Raw genomic sequence first — 18,535 nt, 5'->3', positions numbered from 1 at the left:
TGTGCTGACAGCATGGAGCCTGTGTGTAATTCTCTCTCCCTCTCTCTCTGCCCCGTCCCCACTTGTGGTCTCTCTCCCTCTCCCTCTCCCTCTCCCTCTCCCTCTCCCTCTCCCTCTCCCTCTCCCTCTCCCTCTCCCTCTCCCTCTCCCTCTCCCCTTCTCTCTCTCTCAAAAATAAATGAATAAACATTTTTAAAAAAGAGTTTAACAAGAAGCAAAAGTGTCCAAAAGAAGACACAGAACTCATCACTGTCAACCTCAAAGATGCACAATAAACACACTGTAGGGAGGAAGTTGGCAATTTCACAATCTAGCAGAAACCGCACAGGCCTGGCAATCAGACCAAACTAGGCTTGAGTCCTGGTTCTGGAACTTCTTGGCCGTGTGATGCTAGACACTGCTTTCAACCTGTCTGAGCTTCGGTTTCCCCTTTGATGAGCTGTCGGATTCTCTTCTACCTTGTTGGGGTGAGGTCCGTGCCTCACATTTTGGGCACGTAGTACACGACGGGGCTCACTTCCAAAGGACAGAGAGGAGGCGGGGGAATCAGAGTGAGGTTCTCTGACCTTAATGGAGAAGCTCATTTATTTCCACTCGCGTGCACCGACTTCTGCTGGCGGATTGACCTCTGCAAACAGGCAGAGGCTCCCAGTGGCACTTCTGACTCACTTCCAACAGAACGCTATTTTGCTCCTTGCTCTCAACGGGCATCCTAACAAGATGCTTCTAAAAATGGACGTCAGGAAAGCGTTGAGGACTGATATTCCGTCTCCCTCTGCTTTCTCCCATGGCCTTGTTCTTAGAGGAAAATACCTCACTGCTTCACAATCTGGGAGTTTCACAAAATTCTCCTTTTGAGTTTCAGACTCCCTCCCCAGTCTGTGGCTGTCAGTGTTTACGGTGATCCGTGAAAAAGCACAGTCAGTCTAGAATGATAATGATAGGAAGTTACAGGGTTGGTTTTGGGAGTTTTTTGGTTAAGTATTTTGTTGTTGTAAGAAATCAGCATGAGCTCATTAAGGTAAATTTGTAGAATTCAGAAAAATAGAAAGAACCGAAGAAGAGATCCACAATCATACGACCCAAGGACCTGTGGTAAAATCTCCCCTTGGCCTTTCTGTGCACAGGTGGATGTTCTGTTCTGACACGTAGTAATCCTGCTTTTGTTCACATAACCTCATGCCAGAATTGCTTTCTGGTTTCCTTTCCGTTTTCTTGTCTGAGAAATGTTTTGTTGGAGTGTAAGGTGTGTACAGAAAAGCATGCTGATCGTCGCCCCTGGGAATTAACGCTGGTTGTGGCTCTTCGGAAGTCGACGGTCCCGTCCGTGCCCCAACTGCTGTCTGTGGGGCTGGGGCTGTTGGGTGTCCCCCTTCGGAGCCTGGACGGCAGAGCCTGGATTCTGACCCCAGCTCCGTTCCTTTTGAGCTGCGTGACCCTGGCGAAGTTATTCAACAGCTCTGTGACTCGGTTTCCTCATTTCTTTAACAAGGACGTTGCCCTTGCCTTATAGAGATGGGGTCAGGATTGAACAGGTGAATACATGCCAGCGGTGCCTGGCAAACAGTGTGGGCTCACAGAGTGTGAAGTACCCCATTTGTCAACACTTGTCATCTTAAGTAAGGCTGTGATGAACACGCCTGCAGAGAGCAGGGTTTTACGAGGACTCTCGCAATCTTCTGATAGGTGAGGAAACCAAGTCCCAAAGAGCTGGCTTGCTCAGGATCGCACAGCCAGTAGGGAGTGGGGAGAGCTGGCATCGAGGGCCCCCGCCGCTCCCCAGGACCCGGAAGTGCTTTACCTGGGATCTCAGGAACGCTCACTCACATCACTCCTCAAAGTCAGGTTGTCGCCCTGGTTCGAAAGAGGAGCAGAGAGAGTAACGATGCCTCCAACCCCGTCTCCCTGACCCCACGTGCCCTCCTTCTGGTGCCCTCTCTCTGGCCCATGGATCATCTTCACTAAAAGCTGACAGTATTTGACAGAGCACTTCTTGGAAGTGCTAATCGCAGGAAGGAGGGAAAGTGACTTCCCCCTCCTGGGAGAGGCAGGGGTCAGACTGGGAGTCTGCCTGCCTCCTGCCTTCAAGTGTGGATCATGGTGGGTCATGGTCACGTGGCATGTGTGTTCCAGAGCAACCTCCCTGCGGGCCCTCTGTGGGGAGTGACGGCTTCATAGCCGTCACGGTAGAGTCGTTCATGCACGCATGCATCCGTTCCACAAGCAGTTCCAGCACACCCATAGCATGCTTGTGCTAGGGGGTCACCAGTGACGTCGTCGCGTTCTAGGGAGAAAGATCCAGAAACAGACACATACCACGTGCAGCCCTGGGATGAACTCTCCTGGGAGGGCTTCCTGGAGGAGGGCCCCAGGAAGGCGAGCCCTGAAGGTCCAGCAGACATGAGCCCGATGATGGGATGGGAAGTGCACTGGCAGCCTGTCGCCTGGCCCTGTGCACCTGGCCCCAGTCATCTGCACCCCTCCCAGTGTGTCTTCTAAAGGAGACAGAGATGCAGAAGAGTTCGTTGGGAGCAGTTCTTAACACGGTAGCATTTAGCCTAATCTCTGGAGCACCTCGAGATTGACTCCAGCATGAGGCAGGGAGTCTGAGGTGGAGCTAAGAAAAAGAGGGGAGAAAGAGCTAAGGCTGTAGGGCCCAGCAGCTCTGAATTCAGAGCCCAGTGACCCACCTGCAGCTGAGTGGTCTGGGGAAAATTGCCCAACATCTCTGAATTTGTTTGTCATCTTTAAGATGGACATAGCCAGGCCTGCGTGTGGTAAGAATACTGTCCCCCCCACCCCCCGCCAAATGTCCCTGTCGTCATTCTTGGAAGCATAAGCATGTAACCTCACACAGCGGAAGAGGCTTTGCAGGTGTGGTTAAGGTACGGATCTGGAGATGGGGGGTCATCCTGCACTCACCAGGTGGCCCAGTGTCATCACAAGGGTCCTTAAAAGTGAAAGAGGCAGGGTTGGGGGTCACGAGGGACAAAAGCAGATGTTGGAGTGGCAGTTGCTGTCTCTGGTAGAAGAAGGGCCACCAGCCAAGGAGAGCTGGTGGCCTCTGGAAGCTGGAAAGGCAAGGGACGGATTCTCCCCTAGAGCCCCCAGAAGGAACACAGCCCTGCCAGCAGCTGTGATTTTGGCCCCACGAGACCCATGTTAGACTTCTGACTTCCTTCATCCGCTGAGTCTGTGCTAATCCGCTACGGCAGCCACAGGAAACTAAGCCAGCACCTTACAGAGCTGTCGTGGAGGCAGCCGTCAGTGTGCATGAAGGCCATGGCAGCAGTCCTGACAGCCAATCTTCGCTAAACCCCTTGGCCTCTCCAAAGTGTTCATCACCTCCTTTCCCAAGATACGGACGGACACTGTTTCGTCCAGCCCTGTGAGGCAGCAGCCTATCAGAAAGGACTTTCCAATTTTTCTTCTTCTTACCGAGTTTTTGACAGTCTGTTAAAACGGCTTTGGGACCCAGGACACTTGAGAAAGACATTTTTGTTCATTTGATTCGCAATTAATTTTGGCTCCTGGCACTGCTCATCGGCTTGGGCAGCTGTGAATCATTGCATCTTGCAGAAACAACTGGTTTTCCAAATCGATTTTCTTGGCGCAGCGTTAACTCTGTGAGCGAACCCCCACCGTGTGTCACGCAGGCCGTGGGAGCCCGAGTGTCAGCTGACACATGGGGCAGCAGCTTGTGGAGCGCGAGCCTCATTCCTTCGAGGAGAAGCAGAGACTGCCTTCTCTAACCAGGGGGAGCGCAATCCACATTAAGTCATTCTTACTCAGGAATGGGCTGTGTCTAGCATTCAAGTGGGAAAAAGAATCCTACTGGTTCCCCCGCCCCCCTCTGCCTCCCAACGAACACACAGTTTCGGAATCAAAACCTTCAGAGTTCACAGCTGCATCTCGAGCCCCTGGATCTGGTGCTTGTTGGAGCAGAAAGTGGGCACCGACAACCAGGCAGGATGGTGGAGTGTTTGGGCTCCATGGGCTCATGGCCCTGAGCTCGGTCGCTGGGTGACCTTGGGCCAGTTAGTTAACCTCTCTGAGCCCCTGTTTTCTCTAAGGGAAAGTGGGAGTAATACAATAAGACCTCCACAGGTCTTACCATGAGAGCTATACAGTAATTCACAGCACTTGGCATAAGACAGGTGCTCAGTAAATGTTAATTATTACTACGGGTTGAATTGTCATCCCCACAGAATTTATATGTTGAAGCTCTAACGGTACCTCAGGAGGTAGTCATTACAGGTGTAATTAGTTAAGGAAAGATCATTCTGGAATAGAGGGACCACCAATCCAATATAATAGGCATTCTTATTAAAAGGGGGAAATTTACACACACACACACACACACACACACACACACACACACACACACACACACAGCATCATGTGAATTTTGAAGGCATGCTACAGAAGGCAAGAAACTCCCAGCAGCTAGAACAACCTTGGAACAGTCTTCCCTGCACCTTCGGAGGGAGCACGGCCCTGCTGGCACCTTGATCTCGGACTCCCAGCCTCCAGAACCGTGAGAGAAGAAATGTCTGTTACTTAAACCGCATAGTTTGTGAACCTTTTGCCGGCAGCCGAGCAAACAAATACAGTTTTTGTTGGTTATGAGTGTTCCAGAAGAGAACCAGACAGATGCCATGGAAAAAGCTGAAAATGCCCTCCTGCCTTCCAAGAAAATCGGAAGATGAAACTTGGAGCCAGAGTGTTTATTCCGCCAACACTCAGCAAGTGCTGGTGGGGCCCCTACTCTGTGCCCGCACAGGTGTAGGTGTGTGGGATACATCAGTGGACAAAGGAGACAAAAAGCCCTTGCCCAGGAGAAGGAGAGCTCCTAGTCGGGGGACAGACCGGGAACAGCAGTGTGAGCTAAGTCAAGTGTATGGTGGCTGATACAGGAAAGGATGCGGTGAGACGTGTTGGTGCAGATTGAGGGGGGCTGAGAAGTGGGGCAGGTTGCTGGAGTGCATTGTGGTCAGGCTCAAGGGATGAGGGCGCTGTCCAGATAGCCAGGTCGGAGGACGGATTAGACGGATTAGGATTAGACGGATTAATTCGGGTGGGTGGGTCTGTAGGGTGGGCAGGCCATCCATCGGGAGCCGTGACCTTCAGTGGAGAGAGAGACACAGCCAGCCAAAATGTGCCTGGAGAAAGGGAGCCAGGAACCAACACCCTGGCCCCCCATTCTCTTCCCTCCTGATCCCTTCCCTTCCCTTTCCTTCCCTTCCCTTCCCTCCCCTCCCCTCCCCTCCCCTCCCTCCCCTCCCCTTCCCTTTTTTGCCTATTTATTTTTGAGAGAGAGAGAGAGCATGAGCACAAGCAGGAGAGGGGGAAAGAGAGAGAGGGAAAAACGGAATCTGAAGCAGGCTCCAGGCTCTGAATATCAGCGTAGAGCCTGACTCAGGGCTTGAATCCATGAACTGTGACATCATGACCTGGACAGAAGTCAGATGCTCTTCTCTTTTCTTTTCTTTTCTTTTCTTTTCTTTTCTCTTTTCTTTTCCTTTTCCTCTTCTTTTCTCTTTTCCTTTCCTTTCTTTTCTTTTCCTTTTCTCTTCTTTTCTCTTCTCTCTTCTCCTTTTCTTCTGTCCTCTCCCTTCCCCTGTCCTCCTCCTCCCCACCCTTCCCCTTCCTCTCCACTCCCCTTTCTTTTCCCCTCCCCCAAGGACAGCCCTTCCTCTTCGGGAGGCCAACAGTGGCCCCTGTGCTCAGGAACACATCAAGCCAGGCAGAGACTGACTTCATGGGAAGAGCAGAGCAGAAGAGGCCTGGCCTGGAAGGACAGGAAGAACAGGGCCTCCCTTAGGATCTTGTCGAGGAATGAACCCTTACAGGGCTCTGCAGCCCCTGAAATGTCAGGAATTCTGCCAGCCACCAAATGTTTCATGCCCTTTATCCGTAGATGTAAACAAAGAATACAACCTAGGCAGATCTCTGCCTACAAAATTCATAGTAGTATGAAATTCAAAGTAATATCTATAAAATACTATAAATGCACTTAAGTCAGATTTGGAAGCATTGAGTCGCATTTGAAATAAGTGACATTTTAGATTTTCCTTCCCTGGGTCCCTTCCTTCTCTCCTCATGTGTTTAATCATTTAACACAACGTGCAGTGAGCGCCCCGTTAGTTTTCTAGAGCTGCATAACAAAGCACAGCAAGCAGAGGGACCTGAACAATGCAAATGCATATTCTCACCTTTCTGGAGGTCGGAAGTCTGAGACCCAGGTGGCAGAGGGCAGATTCCTTCTAAGACCTGGAGATGGTGTCTGTTCCAGGCCCCTCCCCCAGCATCTGGTGCTTTGCGGGCAATCCGCGGTGTTCCTCAGCTTGCAGAAGCATCAGCCTGACCCTGACCTTCATCCTCAGCTGGTGTTCTCCCTGTGCGTGCGTCTGTCCAAACTTCCCCTTGTTATAAGGGCACCAGTCACATGGGTTTAGGGCCGGCCATCGTGTCCTCATTGACTTTGATGACCTCTGTAAAGACCTGATTTCCAAACAAAGGCACATTCTGAGGTACCAGTGGTCAGGACTTCAACATATCTTTTTTGGGGAGGTCACAATTCAACCCAGAAGGTTCCCCAAGGGCCAGGACTCCTGTCTTCTTCTTCTCTCTGCCCTTGTGCCAGCGCCTCACCCAAAGGAAAGAAAGCCTTGGGAGACAGCATATTTCCTTTTGATAAATCTATATGTGCCAGTGATAAGAGGCAGGACAGTGCAGGGGGTCAGAACAAGAGTCTGGAACCAGTCTGCCTGGACCTGAATGCTGTTTCTGCCACCACGTGACCTTGGGCAGGCTGCTCAACCTCTCTGAGCCTCTGTGTACCCATGGAGATGTTATGAGGATTAAATTATGACTATATGCAAAGCATCTAGAACGGTGCCTGGTGCATAGTAAGTGCTGTACAACGTTCACTACATAGTAACCAGGACAGCATGGTATTGGTGTAAGGGCAGCCATACAGATCAATGGAACAGAATAGAATCCAAAAATATAAAAGATGCCAAAGTAATTCAATGGGGAAAGTCAGTCTTACCACAAACAGGACCATAAAAACTAGACATTCACATGGAAAACACAAAAGACAACCCTTCTCTCATACCACACACAAAATTAACTCAAAGTGGACCATGGACTGAAACATAGAGGCTAAAATTATAAAACCTTAGAAGTTTTTAAAACCTTAGAAAAATTATAAAACCTTAGAAGGAACATAGGAGGAAGTCTTTGCAGCCTTGGGGTAGGCAGAGATTTCTTAGATGGGATGCAAAAAACATGAACCATTTTTTAAAATTACTAATTGGATTTCATCAAAATGAAAAGCTGTGACTATTTCAAAGACTCTGTTAAGGAAATGGGAAGGCAGGCCAGAGTGAGGAATGTTCACAAAGCACACATCTCACAGGGGGCTTGAATCCAGAAGATATAAAGGATTCTTAGAATTCAATAAAAGCAAGGCCATCAGCCACTTGGAAATGAACTTGGAAAAGACTTGGGCAGACACTGTACAAAAGAAAAAATCAGAAGTATCAATAAATGGATGAAAAGTTGCTGAACACCACAAGCCATCTGGGTAATTAAATCTAAAACCCACAACGAGACAGCACTGTTCACCATAAGGATGACTAATATCAAAATGGCTGATGATACCAAGCGTTGATGAAGATGTGGAGCCACTGGAACTCTCATACGTGGCTGGTGGGAATTTCTAATAGTACAACCCTTTGGAAAACTGTTTGGCAGTTTCTCATAAAAATTGTACCCATACTACCAGACATTCTTCTCGTAAGTATTTACCCAAGATCAAGCACATTTCTACACAGAGACTTGAACCCCCATGTTTACAACAGCTTTAATCATAAGACCCCAAACTGAAACAACCCAAATGTCCATCAAATGTTGAATGGAGAAACACACTGTGGTATATCCATTCAATGGAATACTTCTCAGCACTAAAAGGGAATAATATATACAACAGGGATGAATCTCAAAAGAGCAGTGATCACCAATGTGGAATTCTAACCTAATCTAGTCTACTCTGATCTAGAGTCACGGAAGGCACATCAGTGGTTGCTTGCAGCTAGAGAAAGGGGCACAAGGGTGCTTTAGAGTGATAGAAATGTTCTGTATCTTGATGTGGTCATGGCTTTATAGGTGTATAAATTTGTGAAAACATACCAAACTGCACAATTAAAGTTGGTACGTTTTATTGAATCTAAGACCTTAATCTAAGTCAATACAGACGATTTTTTTAATGTTTATTTATTTTTGAGAGAGCACAAGTGGGGGAGGGGCAGAGATGGGGGGCAGTGTGGTGGGGGTGGGTGGGAGCGGGGGGCAGAGGATCCAAAGCAGGCTCTGCACTGGCAGCAGCGAGCCCAATGTGAGGCTTGAACTCACAAACTGCAAGATCATGACCTGAGCTGATGTCAGATATTCAACTGACTGAGCCACCCAGGTGCCCCTATAGTTGATTTTTAAATACTAACAACAGGGGCGCCTGGGTGGCTCAGTCAGTTAAGCATCCGACTTCGGCTCAGGTCATGATCTCACGGTTTGTGAGTTTGAGCGCCACATTGGGCTCTGTGCTGACAGCTCAGAGCCTGCTTTGGATCCTACATCTCCTTCTATCTCTGTCCCTCCCCCACTTGTGCTCTGCCTCTCAAAAATAAATAATTTTTTTTTTAAATGCAGTTTAAATACAACAACCACCACAAAAACATTCTCATTATCATTCCACCCGCATCCTAGCACTGTGGGTGGGCAGTCAGCGCTGAGTAAATGGCTGCTGAACGGCTGAATGACTCCGTGGGTCAGGAGTCCCCAGAAGGGATTTCTTGGAGGATGACAGTCCATCCCCAGCTGACACCAGTAAACCTTCAGAGGCCACTGTTCATCTTGAGTTAATGTTTTCACTAATGATTTTAATGCTGAGTGGAAATACCGTGTTTACCCTAATCCCTTTCAACAGGCTGCACATTAAAACGATTTAAAAGAGGCAGAGATTTTGAAGGAAGGAGCCCTGCAGGCTGATTGGTTTTCCCACTAGGATGGACAGAGTTGTTTTCATGTCTTTCGCTTTCACAGCTGTTTCCTTGGTGTCTTCCTAGACATCTTGAGAGACTGTTTCCGAATCACCGAATCACTGTTTCCAGCTCTACCTTGGCTTCAGTTACTGGTTCATCAGGAGACTTTAGGGAAGTGAGACAACCAGATGCCCCACCCCGACCCCAGAGCACTTGATTGTTGGCATCATGATGTAAGACAGTGGTTCTCCACTGGTTTGTATTGGGGGCACGTTTGCTGACATTGAAATTGTTGGCGGTGCCTTAGGAGAAACTAAAACAAACCAAAAAAAGAAAAAGAAAAAATAAACGCTAACGTCAATGCCAAGCACACATTAATCACAGTGTAACAATGCAACACGTGTTAATCTCAGGCAGCAACTTCAGTGCCCTGTGTCTTGCAGTGACTGGTTCTCATCATGGTAATTTCTGTCGTCGTTTCAGTGCTCTGTCACTGGGCACTTAACCCAAAGAGATAACGTTGTCACACATTCTACCTATGGGCTGCCTTCGTCTTCGGTGCCAGCTGAATTGTGGGCTCTGTCGTGTTAACTCTAAGAATGGCGATGCCATCCTGAGATTGTTAATAGAAACATTCTACACGGAGAAGATTTACACATGTGGGTATTGGAAATCACTGGTGATGGGGAAGAGTAACAATTTGTGACTCAGGGCAGAGGGGTTTGTGTCTCCAATGCTTTAGCTAAGTCTGTTTCTTAGACTTTTTTTTTTTTTTTTTTAAGTAGAAAAAGCTTATTGTAGGGGCACCTGGGTGGCTCAGTCAGTTAAGTGTCCGACTTCGGCTCAGGTCATGATCTCACGGTTTGTGGGTTTGAGCCCCGTGTCAAGCTCTGTGCTGACAGCTCAGACCCTGGAGCCTGTTTCATATTCTGTGTCTCCTTCTCTCTCTGCCCCTCCCCTGCTCACACTCTGCCTCTGTCTCTCGCAAAAGTAAATAAACATTAAAATTTTTTTTTTAAAAAGGAAAGCTTATTGTAGAAACTTGGAAAAGACTGAAAACTAACAAGAGAAAATAATAATCACCTATTCCCCCCAACCAGAGTTAGCCATTATAAGCTGTTTTTGCATATTTTTCCAGGGTATATTCATTCAACAGAATCGCGATTTACAAAACTGCGTACATGAGTATATGCAAGGTATAGCTCTGTGCCCTGCTCTTTCCCCTCAGAAGTGTAACCTCGTGATTTTTCTGTTCTTTAAAATTCTTCTAAAATACGTGAATTCTGTAATTATCATCAGGATATTCCGGTATTTATTGAGTCGATTCACTTCTTGGTAGACTTCTAGATGGTTTCTATTTCCTCATTCGTATAAATTACACTACAATTGAAGGTCTTTGTCCGTGAGTCTCCCACCAAATGTCTATCTCCTTGGGATAAATACCCAGAAGGTGAATGACTGAATCCAAGGGTATGGGTATTTTTCAGCCATCCCTGCAGTGTGAGGGAGCATGTATTACACTTCCTTACCTCTCAGTAGCTCTGTGTGACTTTTGACACATCCCAGAATCTCTGATCGCGGGTGTCTCTAACGTTCCCCATCCCCCAGCCCACCTGCCACCCAGGGGCCCGGTTTCCCTGCACCTGTTCCTCCCGCCCTGGCAGCCCGTATCAGGACCTCAACTCATGAGGGTTTGGGGAGGAGAGATGACTTAGACGCTGGCCCTTCTTTCTCTCTAGAACTTTCTCAGCAAGCACTGATCTTTGCTTTCTCCAGGGGTCTCACTGGGCCTAACTTGCCACTGAGTGATCTTAGTGTCCTCATCGTCCTTTTCTGCAATATGTGAACTGTTGTACCTGCCTTACAAAGATAAACCTTCACTCAATCAGCAGACACTGGCTCAGTACCTGCCAGGTGTGCGCTCCTAGGTTCTGGGAAATAACAAAGCTCCCGTTCTTCAAGTGAGGAAGGGGTCAGGGAACAGGTGCTATACATCCAGGTGCCACAGGAAGCTATTACAAAGCAGGGGCTTGGTCTGTTTCTAGTTTGGAAAATTGTAATGTCTCAGGAACCAGAAAAGACTTTGTAGATGATCCCAGCTGTGCCTCCTACCAGCCACGTGACCTTGGGCAAGTTCCCAAAACCTCTGTGTCTCAGTTTCTTTACCTGTAAAATCTGACGAATAATTGGTCCTACTTCATAAAGTTGCTGTGAGAATTAAATAAGTTGATGCCTGATAAGCGCTTAATGCAGCATCTGGCACATCACAGGCACTCAGGCAGAGGTCATCATCCACGCTAACCCATCGGCATCAGAAAAAAGGAGCGAGGAAGACACAGAAGGGTGACTGGCTGTCTCAAGGCCACGTGGCCAGTTAGAGGCAGGAGCTGGGACCAGACCCGGTCCCCCCCTTGACTGCAAGGATGTATTATCTGCCATTTGCTGGAAGCCTCTGTGGTTCCCGCGCCTACTTCAGACACCGTGAGTTCTTGGCCTCTGATTGCGTAGCTATGCTGCAAAGACAGTATTACCACTTCCGTTTGTCAGGTGGGGAAACCGAGGCTTCCAGAAACTGAGCCCCCTGTCCTGGGTGCAGAGCCAGGACTTGAAGCCAGGTCTGCCCATCTCAGGTCCATGCACATCTGGATGCCACCTGTGCTCTGCTCTGATGGGTCAGGTGTCAAGGAGGCCAAGTTGAGGCGCTTGGGTCAGCCTTGCCTTCCTAGGCCGCAGAGGGAGAGGCTTCCGGAAAGGAAGTTGTAGATGTTTTTGAGACATGTGGCCGTCAGCCAAGGACGTTTCCTCCCAGGCCACTGACTTTCTGCGCCAGAGCCCCCTCCCCAGTCCCCTCAGTGTTCATACCAAGCACCCAGCCGGCCTGGGGCTATGCCTGCCCACCTTTGGTGTGTGCTTGGGCGAGTGGCCAACAGCCCTTGGCGGCTCCAGGAGAGCTCACCCAGAAGCCTTTTTATCACCCGCCCTCCTCAGAGTAGGGTGTGAGGAAAGAGGAAAAAAGAGGAGTTTTGGGGTTTCCCGCAGAAACACTGCTTCAGGCTTTGAGGCAGGATTGGGACTGTTCAGTCTGATGCTCTGGCTTTTGAACTGTCATCTGAAGCTGGCGGACAGGAGCACCTGTTCCTGTTTCATGGCCCCCGGCGGTGGCACTCCTTTCCCTTATCCAAACCAGATGGCTCACTTGACCCACTGGTCCCTCTGCCTGACGAGCTACCGCCACTGTTGCCTTCTCCAGGAAGCCTTGCCTGATTGCCCAGTGGAGAAAAGTTGTGCATTTTAATTCAGACGCCCTTAATTCAATACTCCCCTCCCCCAGCCCTCTCTGTTTCTCTCTCTATCTCTTTCTTACTGGCTGTGTGATGGCCACTGAGTTACTTCACCTCTCTGACCTTCAGTGTGCTCTTTCTGTGCAATGAGACGGGGGAAGAAAGAGGAGGGAAGGCACTTGACAAATTGGAAGACTTGTTGCGTGTTTTGAATGCAGCCGCTTATTTAAGCACCCACCCCTTCCAGGCAGCCTTGTTGTAGCGTATTTTGGACCTCCTTGCACAGATAAAGGCCCTGGGGCTCTGGGAAGGGGAGTCATATGCCAAAGCTTACACATCTGGAAAGCCAGCGACCCAGAATATAAGCCCAAGTCTGCCTGTTTCTGAAACTTGGCTACATGACTGTTTTTCAGGGTCGTTAGCAATTAGAGGAGCTCGATGAAGAGCCCTGCCTTTACCCAGTGGAGAGGTAGACACAGGGGCCAGCCGGATAGACGTCAATGACAGTCCTAGCTGTGGGAACCTGGGCCCGAGGACACGGCTTCAGCAGCCACAGTCACGTGGGCTTCCTGGTACCACACCCCAGAATGAAACTGACCCATCCGGGTACCGGCAGAGTGGAAAGCGTCCGAACCTTCTCTGTCCGCTCTTACCCCTGGGCCCCTGCCTTGGGAGTCTGCCCCTCTAAAAACTATACACGGGGGCATAAGGAGTGGAGAGCCCTTGCTTTCGGCCCGCAGGCTGGCTCCAAAGAGTGGGCAAAGGGCTACGGCAACCGTATCCGCTCATTTCCTCTTGCAGACCAGCTAGCAGATGAGCCCATCCTTCCCTAACAAGAAAGATTCGGAGGAAAGGGGAACGTGTGGGCACACAGTAGGTGCTCAGGAATGGTGACTTTGTTCTCCCTCCCTTTCTCATAAAGACCTTGGCCTTTCTGGCTGTGGCCTCGGAGAATGTGACGGGGCTGTCTGAAGGTCAAAGCCTTCTCTCACCCTGGCCCCAGTGCCGGTTCCTGGCGCCACGTTCCCCTCCTCCTGCTGCTAGGAGTGAAGTATAACCACCTCTCTCTGATCCTGACTTAGGGCTTGGTCATTGAGCGCCTGGGACGGAGACCCCTCCTCATGGGCGGCTTTGGGCTGATGACCCTCTTCTTTGGAATCCTCACCGTTACATTGACGCTGCAGGTGAGAGCACGCACCCGTCGTACCCCGAGGGACACCGGCACGGAGCTGGCTTCCGGCTTCGGTACTCCGGGGCCTTGGCGTGGGAAGTTTGCGAGGCCGGCAGGCACCTCTTGCAGAACGGCCTTCCCGAGGGGCATCTCAGCTCAGAAGCAGCTGGTGCCCTCGCGGAGGAAGGTTTGGTGAGGGGCCCTGGACTCAGAGACAGAGACTGGGTGGACAGTCCTGTCGCTGCCTCTGATGAGCCGTGTGATCTCGGCCAAGATATGTCCCCTCTCTGAGCCTCAGTTAACCCATCTGTGGAACAGAGGAGACCAGAGGATCCCTCAGATGCCTCTTCCGGCTCCCATGTTTCCACACAGCACAGCAGGCGCTGTCATATAAGACACTTCCACAAGTGCCTGTGGGCTCCAGCAGGAGCTCCGCCCCTCAGGGCCCCATCTCTAAAATGGGAGAGCTTTCCGTATACTCAGGGGTGTTAGGAGGACTAAACGAGAAAACACACTTAGAGTACTCAGCAGGGCCCCCAACCATGACGGGGGCTCGGAGAAGGTACCTAATCCTGGTGAGAGTGGTTTTTTCCCCCTTTTATGGAGACAGGAAACTGAGGCATAAATATTAATGAATAAGCTGCCCAAGGTTCCACAGCTAGTAAATAGCAGAGCTGGGACGAGATTCCAGGATCGTGGGGTTTCCTTCTGCCCCTGCCCTGCTCAGGACAGCACGCAGTGACCGAGCACTGCCTGTCTTAGCGCCAAGGGAAGCGTGAGGCCAGGTCACGGTGGTCAGCCAATCTGGGCACTTTTCAAAAATGAATCCCTAGATGGAAAGTTGCGTGTGTTGATCATTTGCCAAATGTCTTAATGTCCCAAAAACCTCTAGAAAAAGGCAAGGTGAGCATGGCAGTGCCTGACAGACAGAAAGGACGTGCTGCTGGGCGCGCTGACCAGGAGGGAGGTGGTCACGTCTCCCTTGGGGATGATGTGCTGGCAGTGACCTCTGCTTCCCAGCTGCCAGAGCAGGGGTGTCCTGCACAGGGTGCCTTTGCAGGCCCCTCAGACTGACCAAGCTGGCTCCTTCACCGGTTGGGCCATGTTCTGGGACATTGTGTCAGATGTCTGGAAGGGCTGCTGAAGCACGTGGGCCCTCTAGGCCTCATGCCACAAGGTTTCAGAGCTCTTCCTGGCTTGGCTGCCCTCATCTGCCCATGTTCCCCTTTCCCTGCTCTGCCAGCCCTGTTCCCAGCAGCCCCCAAAGAGACTGCCCTTTCCTCTTCCTGGGACCTCCTCTGCTCACCTGGCTTCTCTCACTTTCCAAACCCACGAAGACCTGGATACCCCTTGGATACCTCTTCCTCGAGGAAGCCTTCCCTTACCCAGTGTCTCAGTGAGGCAACCTTCTCTGTGCTCCCAGAGACCCCAGGGGCAACCCTGCACTATCACTTATCACACAGGATTGGCTTTCCCTGTTGACTCATCTCTCTTTTCCAATAGGCAGTTGTGGGGGTAAGCGCCATGCCTGTGTCATTTCTGTATTCCTACCTCACAGCCCAGGGCATGCCACTCAGGAGGAACTAAGAACAGTCTGCCAAATAAACGAATAGATGTATGTATGTATGGGTGGATGGATGGATGGATGGGTGGATGGATGAATGATGGGTGGATGGGTGGATAGGTGATGGATGGATGGATGATGAATAGTGATCGGTGGATGGGTGGATGGATGATGGATGGATGGGTGGATGGATGATGGATGGATGGATGGATGGATGGATGGATGGATGGATATGTGGGTGGGTGGGTGGGTGGATGGATGGATGGATGGATGGATAGATAGATTATGGATGGGTAGATGGATTGATAGATGGATGGATGGATAGATGGATGTGTGGATAGATGGATGGATGGATATGTGGGTAGGTGGTTGGATGGATGGGTGGATGAATATATGGATGGATAGATGGATGAATGGGTGGATGGATAGATGATAAATGGATGGAAGAAGGTGTGGATGGATGGTAGTTGGATGAATGGGTGGTTGGATAGATGATAGATGGATGGAAAGATGATAGATGGATGGACGTATGGGTGGATGATGGATGGATGAATGGGTGGATGGATGAATGGATGGTAACTTAGTGCAGTAGTGAGCCATGCAGTGTGCAAGACCTCACAATGCTCTTCTCAATTCTAGATCCTCCTTCAGCAAGAGCTGATAGACTTGGACATGGAAGGGCTGCTCTCTCTTCTCTTTACCCCCACCCTCCACTCTGAAAGTTTGTTGCTTACCCCTGTGCTGTACTCTTCTGTGCCTCTGTGGCATTGCTAACGTACAACCATCTCCTGAAACTTTTTATCCTTTCCTTTTCCTCTTGTGTGACCCGGGCTCAGCCTTCAGAGGTGAACACACTCTCCTCCCATCCCTGAATCTCTCTAGATTGGACTCGGGTGCCCAGACCCTTCCTTCCTCCCATGCTCCCCATGTCCCAGCACTGGTGACACCATGTTCTGCTTATCAACCATCCAGTCTCCTAGCACAGGGGCAATTTCCTATATATCTTTCCACACCCAGCGCCAAGCCACCCCAACCCTGCCGGACAGGTGACAGCCCATCTAAACATACTGAATGACACCAGTTAACTTATCTCATACCTGTCAGGGCTCAGAGATGTAAAGTGACCCGCCCAAGGTCACACAGATAGATCAAGGAGGAGCCGGGCTGGGAACCCAGGTCCTGTTTGCACCCCTGCCCACACCCCTGCTCTCTCGCAGGACCACGCCCCCTGGATCCCATACCTGAGTATCGTGTGCATTCTGGCCATCATAGCCTCCTTCTGCAGCGGGCCAGGTAAGAAGCGCCTCCTTCCTCACCGCCACCACCAAGCTGGGGTGTTCTCGTTGTACAGATGGGAGCGAGGGGCAAGGCCCACCTGGGAGCGGAGGGGAAGAGAGACTTCCCTACCCATTTGAATGCAATGATGACCTTCCTTTCCATCCCACAGATGGTAGCTAGCCGGTAACAGGCTCGCCCAGAGTGGGGTGACTGATAACGTAGAGCAGCGTCACAGCTACAATAACAAGAGCTCCGAGCCAGATGCGCTAGCCTGGGCTGAACGGGAGATACTCAAGTTACGGTCTGTGCCCACAGAGAAGTGACCACTTAGCGTGGAAGATATAACAATAATAATAGTGATAATAGTAATGTCCAAGATTTGCTGATCACTGGGGATGTGCCAGACGTGACCAACCACTTGATGCGTGCTGACTCGTCTGGGCTCGTGGCAGCTCTAGAGGAGGCAGGGATGGGAACGACTTGCATGCAGAGTTTTGTTGGACTCGCCCGACTCCCAGGACCCCAGCCACCACCTTATACTGGAGCTGCCTGAGGGTGGAGTCTGGAGCGTTCTGAGCCTCCGTGTGCCCAGGACACACTTCCAGCCTCCACTCTGCCATTTCCCTACGGGAAGAGTCCTCTTCTCTCCTTGGGCCTCAGTGTCCCCATCTATAAAATGGCCCTGCCTTTCCCTGGCTCTGTGTCTGTGTGCTCAGGGGCCCCCACCAGAGGCCACGCTGGGGCTGAGAAGGGCTTCAGGGCAGGTCTGACAGTTGTGCACATCCGTCTGGCGGGTGTGGCTGTGGTTCCTTGTTTTGGCTTCTATGTGGATGAAAACAACAGTGTGTTTCCATCAGAACAAATAGAACTGAATTTCTGTTTCTCCCTTTGTGTTGCTGCTTTTCACGGGCGTCAAGCTCCCTGTCCTGTTGCATTGGTGGACAGACAGCATCTGTCCCCTGTTCAGGACAGCAGTATGTTATAGGGAGGTGGCAGAACGGGCTGTGGAAAGGCTGGCAGAGGGCATTAGGCCTGCACGTGTGTGTGCACACACCTGGGCACACACACCCTCACCACGTTGTGGCGGTGATTGGAGGCACCTTCCAGGCGGGGCAGCAAATTGACTGGAGGGCCACAAGGAGCACACGTTGCAGTTAAAGCAGATTCAATGGGTAAATGTGCTCAGTCCTATGGGGTCCCCCTTTGCTCCCTGTGTGGTCAGCATTCTCACGGGAACCCCTGCAGGGGGGCAGCCAGAGGCTCCCCGCCAGCCCTGGGAACACCGGGGCGCAGACCAGGACAGCCTCTGCTCCCACTGGGCTTATAGGCTGGAATGAAAATCAGACATCAGGCCTGGGGGAGCCTCTCTCAACCTCTTAATCGAAAATCAGCATTCACATGCATACACGCACACAGGCACACACATGCGCATACCCATGTTTCCATGCATGCACATATGTGTACATACATACACACGCAGGTGCATATGTGTACATGTTTGTGCACACACATGCAGAGCCATGTGAGCACATGTGTAATACATACACACAGGTACATGCATGTACACGCATGCATACGCATGCATACACGCACACGAGTACATACAGGTGCGTGTGCATGCATATGCGCACACACATTTACATATATGTGCACACACAACATGCACACCTACACGCATGCACCACGTGTACACATGCACACAAGTACGCACATGTGCACACTCACGTATGCAGGTGTGCACACACAGGACAGGTGCAGCCACTGAGGGGAAGCTTTCGGTTTCATAGTGTGATTGTAGTGTTTTTGGGTTACCTTCTTCCATAACAGCTGTTTTCCCAGCAAGAACAATGAATGTAGATGTTTTATCTCACTGGACGTCTTCTCCACGTCTCCTTCACAGATAGGCTAACTGGGACGATCCACAAACCTGAAGTGCTTTCCTGACCCAAACTGCTAAGCTTCGTCTTGTGTTTTGTCCCAAGTCCTCACTCTTCCTACAGCAGTGTCGATTTCACTGGTTTTCTTCAAATCACAGAGCCTGCTGAGTTTCTGGCAGTTTCGATCGTAAGCTCTTCCCTCAGCACCTGGGAGTCTCCCTAAAGGGAGGTCCGTCTGCCCTTCCTAATTCCATATCACTGTGGGCTCCTACCCTCTGCTCCCCACGCCCCACCGTGTTCCCCAGCAGCCAGGCCTCACC

At 50.6% G+C, this 18,535-nt stretch overlaps 1 protein-coding gene across 4 annotated transcripts in view; it reads left to right on the top strand.

The window, feature by feature from the left end:
* The window catches only part of SLC2A9 (solute carrier family 2 member 9), a 254,275-nt gene that overhangs the window by 182,827 nt on the left and 52,913 nt on the right, over window positions 1-18,535 (top strand). For all 4 annotated transcript variants that reach the window (XM_060655438.3, XM_060655440.3, XM_060655439.3 and 1 more), the window contains 2 exons: window positions 13,408-13,509; window positions 16,278-16,353. In XM_060655438.3, the coding sequence (XP_060511421.2) occupies window positions 13,408-13,509; window positions 16,278-16,353 (178 nt within the window). The remainder of the gene's footprint in view (window positions 1-13,407; window positions 13,510-16,277; window positions 16,354-18,535) is intronic.

This window comes from Panthera onca, chromosome B1 (assembly GCF_046562875.1).
Source record: "Panthera onca isolate mPanOnc1 chromosome B1, mPanOnc1 haplotype 2, whole genome shotgun sequence".
Lineage (NCBI taxonomy): Eukaryota > Metazoa > Chordata > Mammalia > Carnivora > Felidae > Panthera > Panthera onca.
This window is presented reverse-complemented; position numbering and strand designations above follow the sequence as displayed.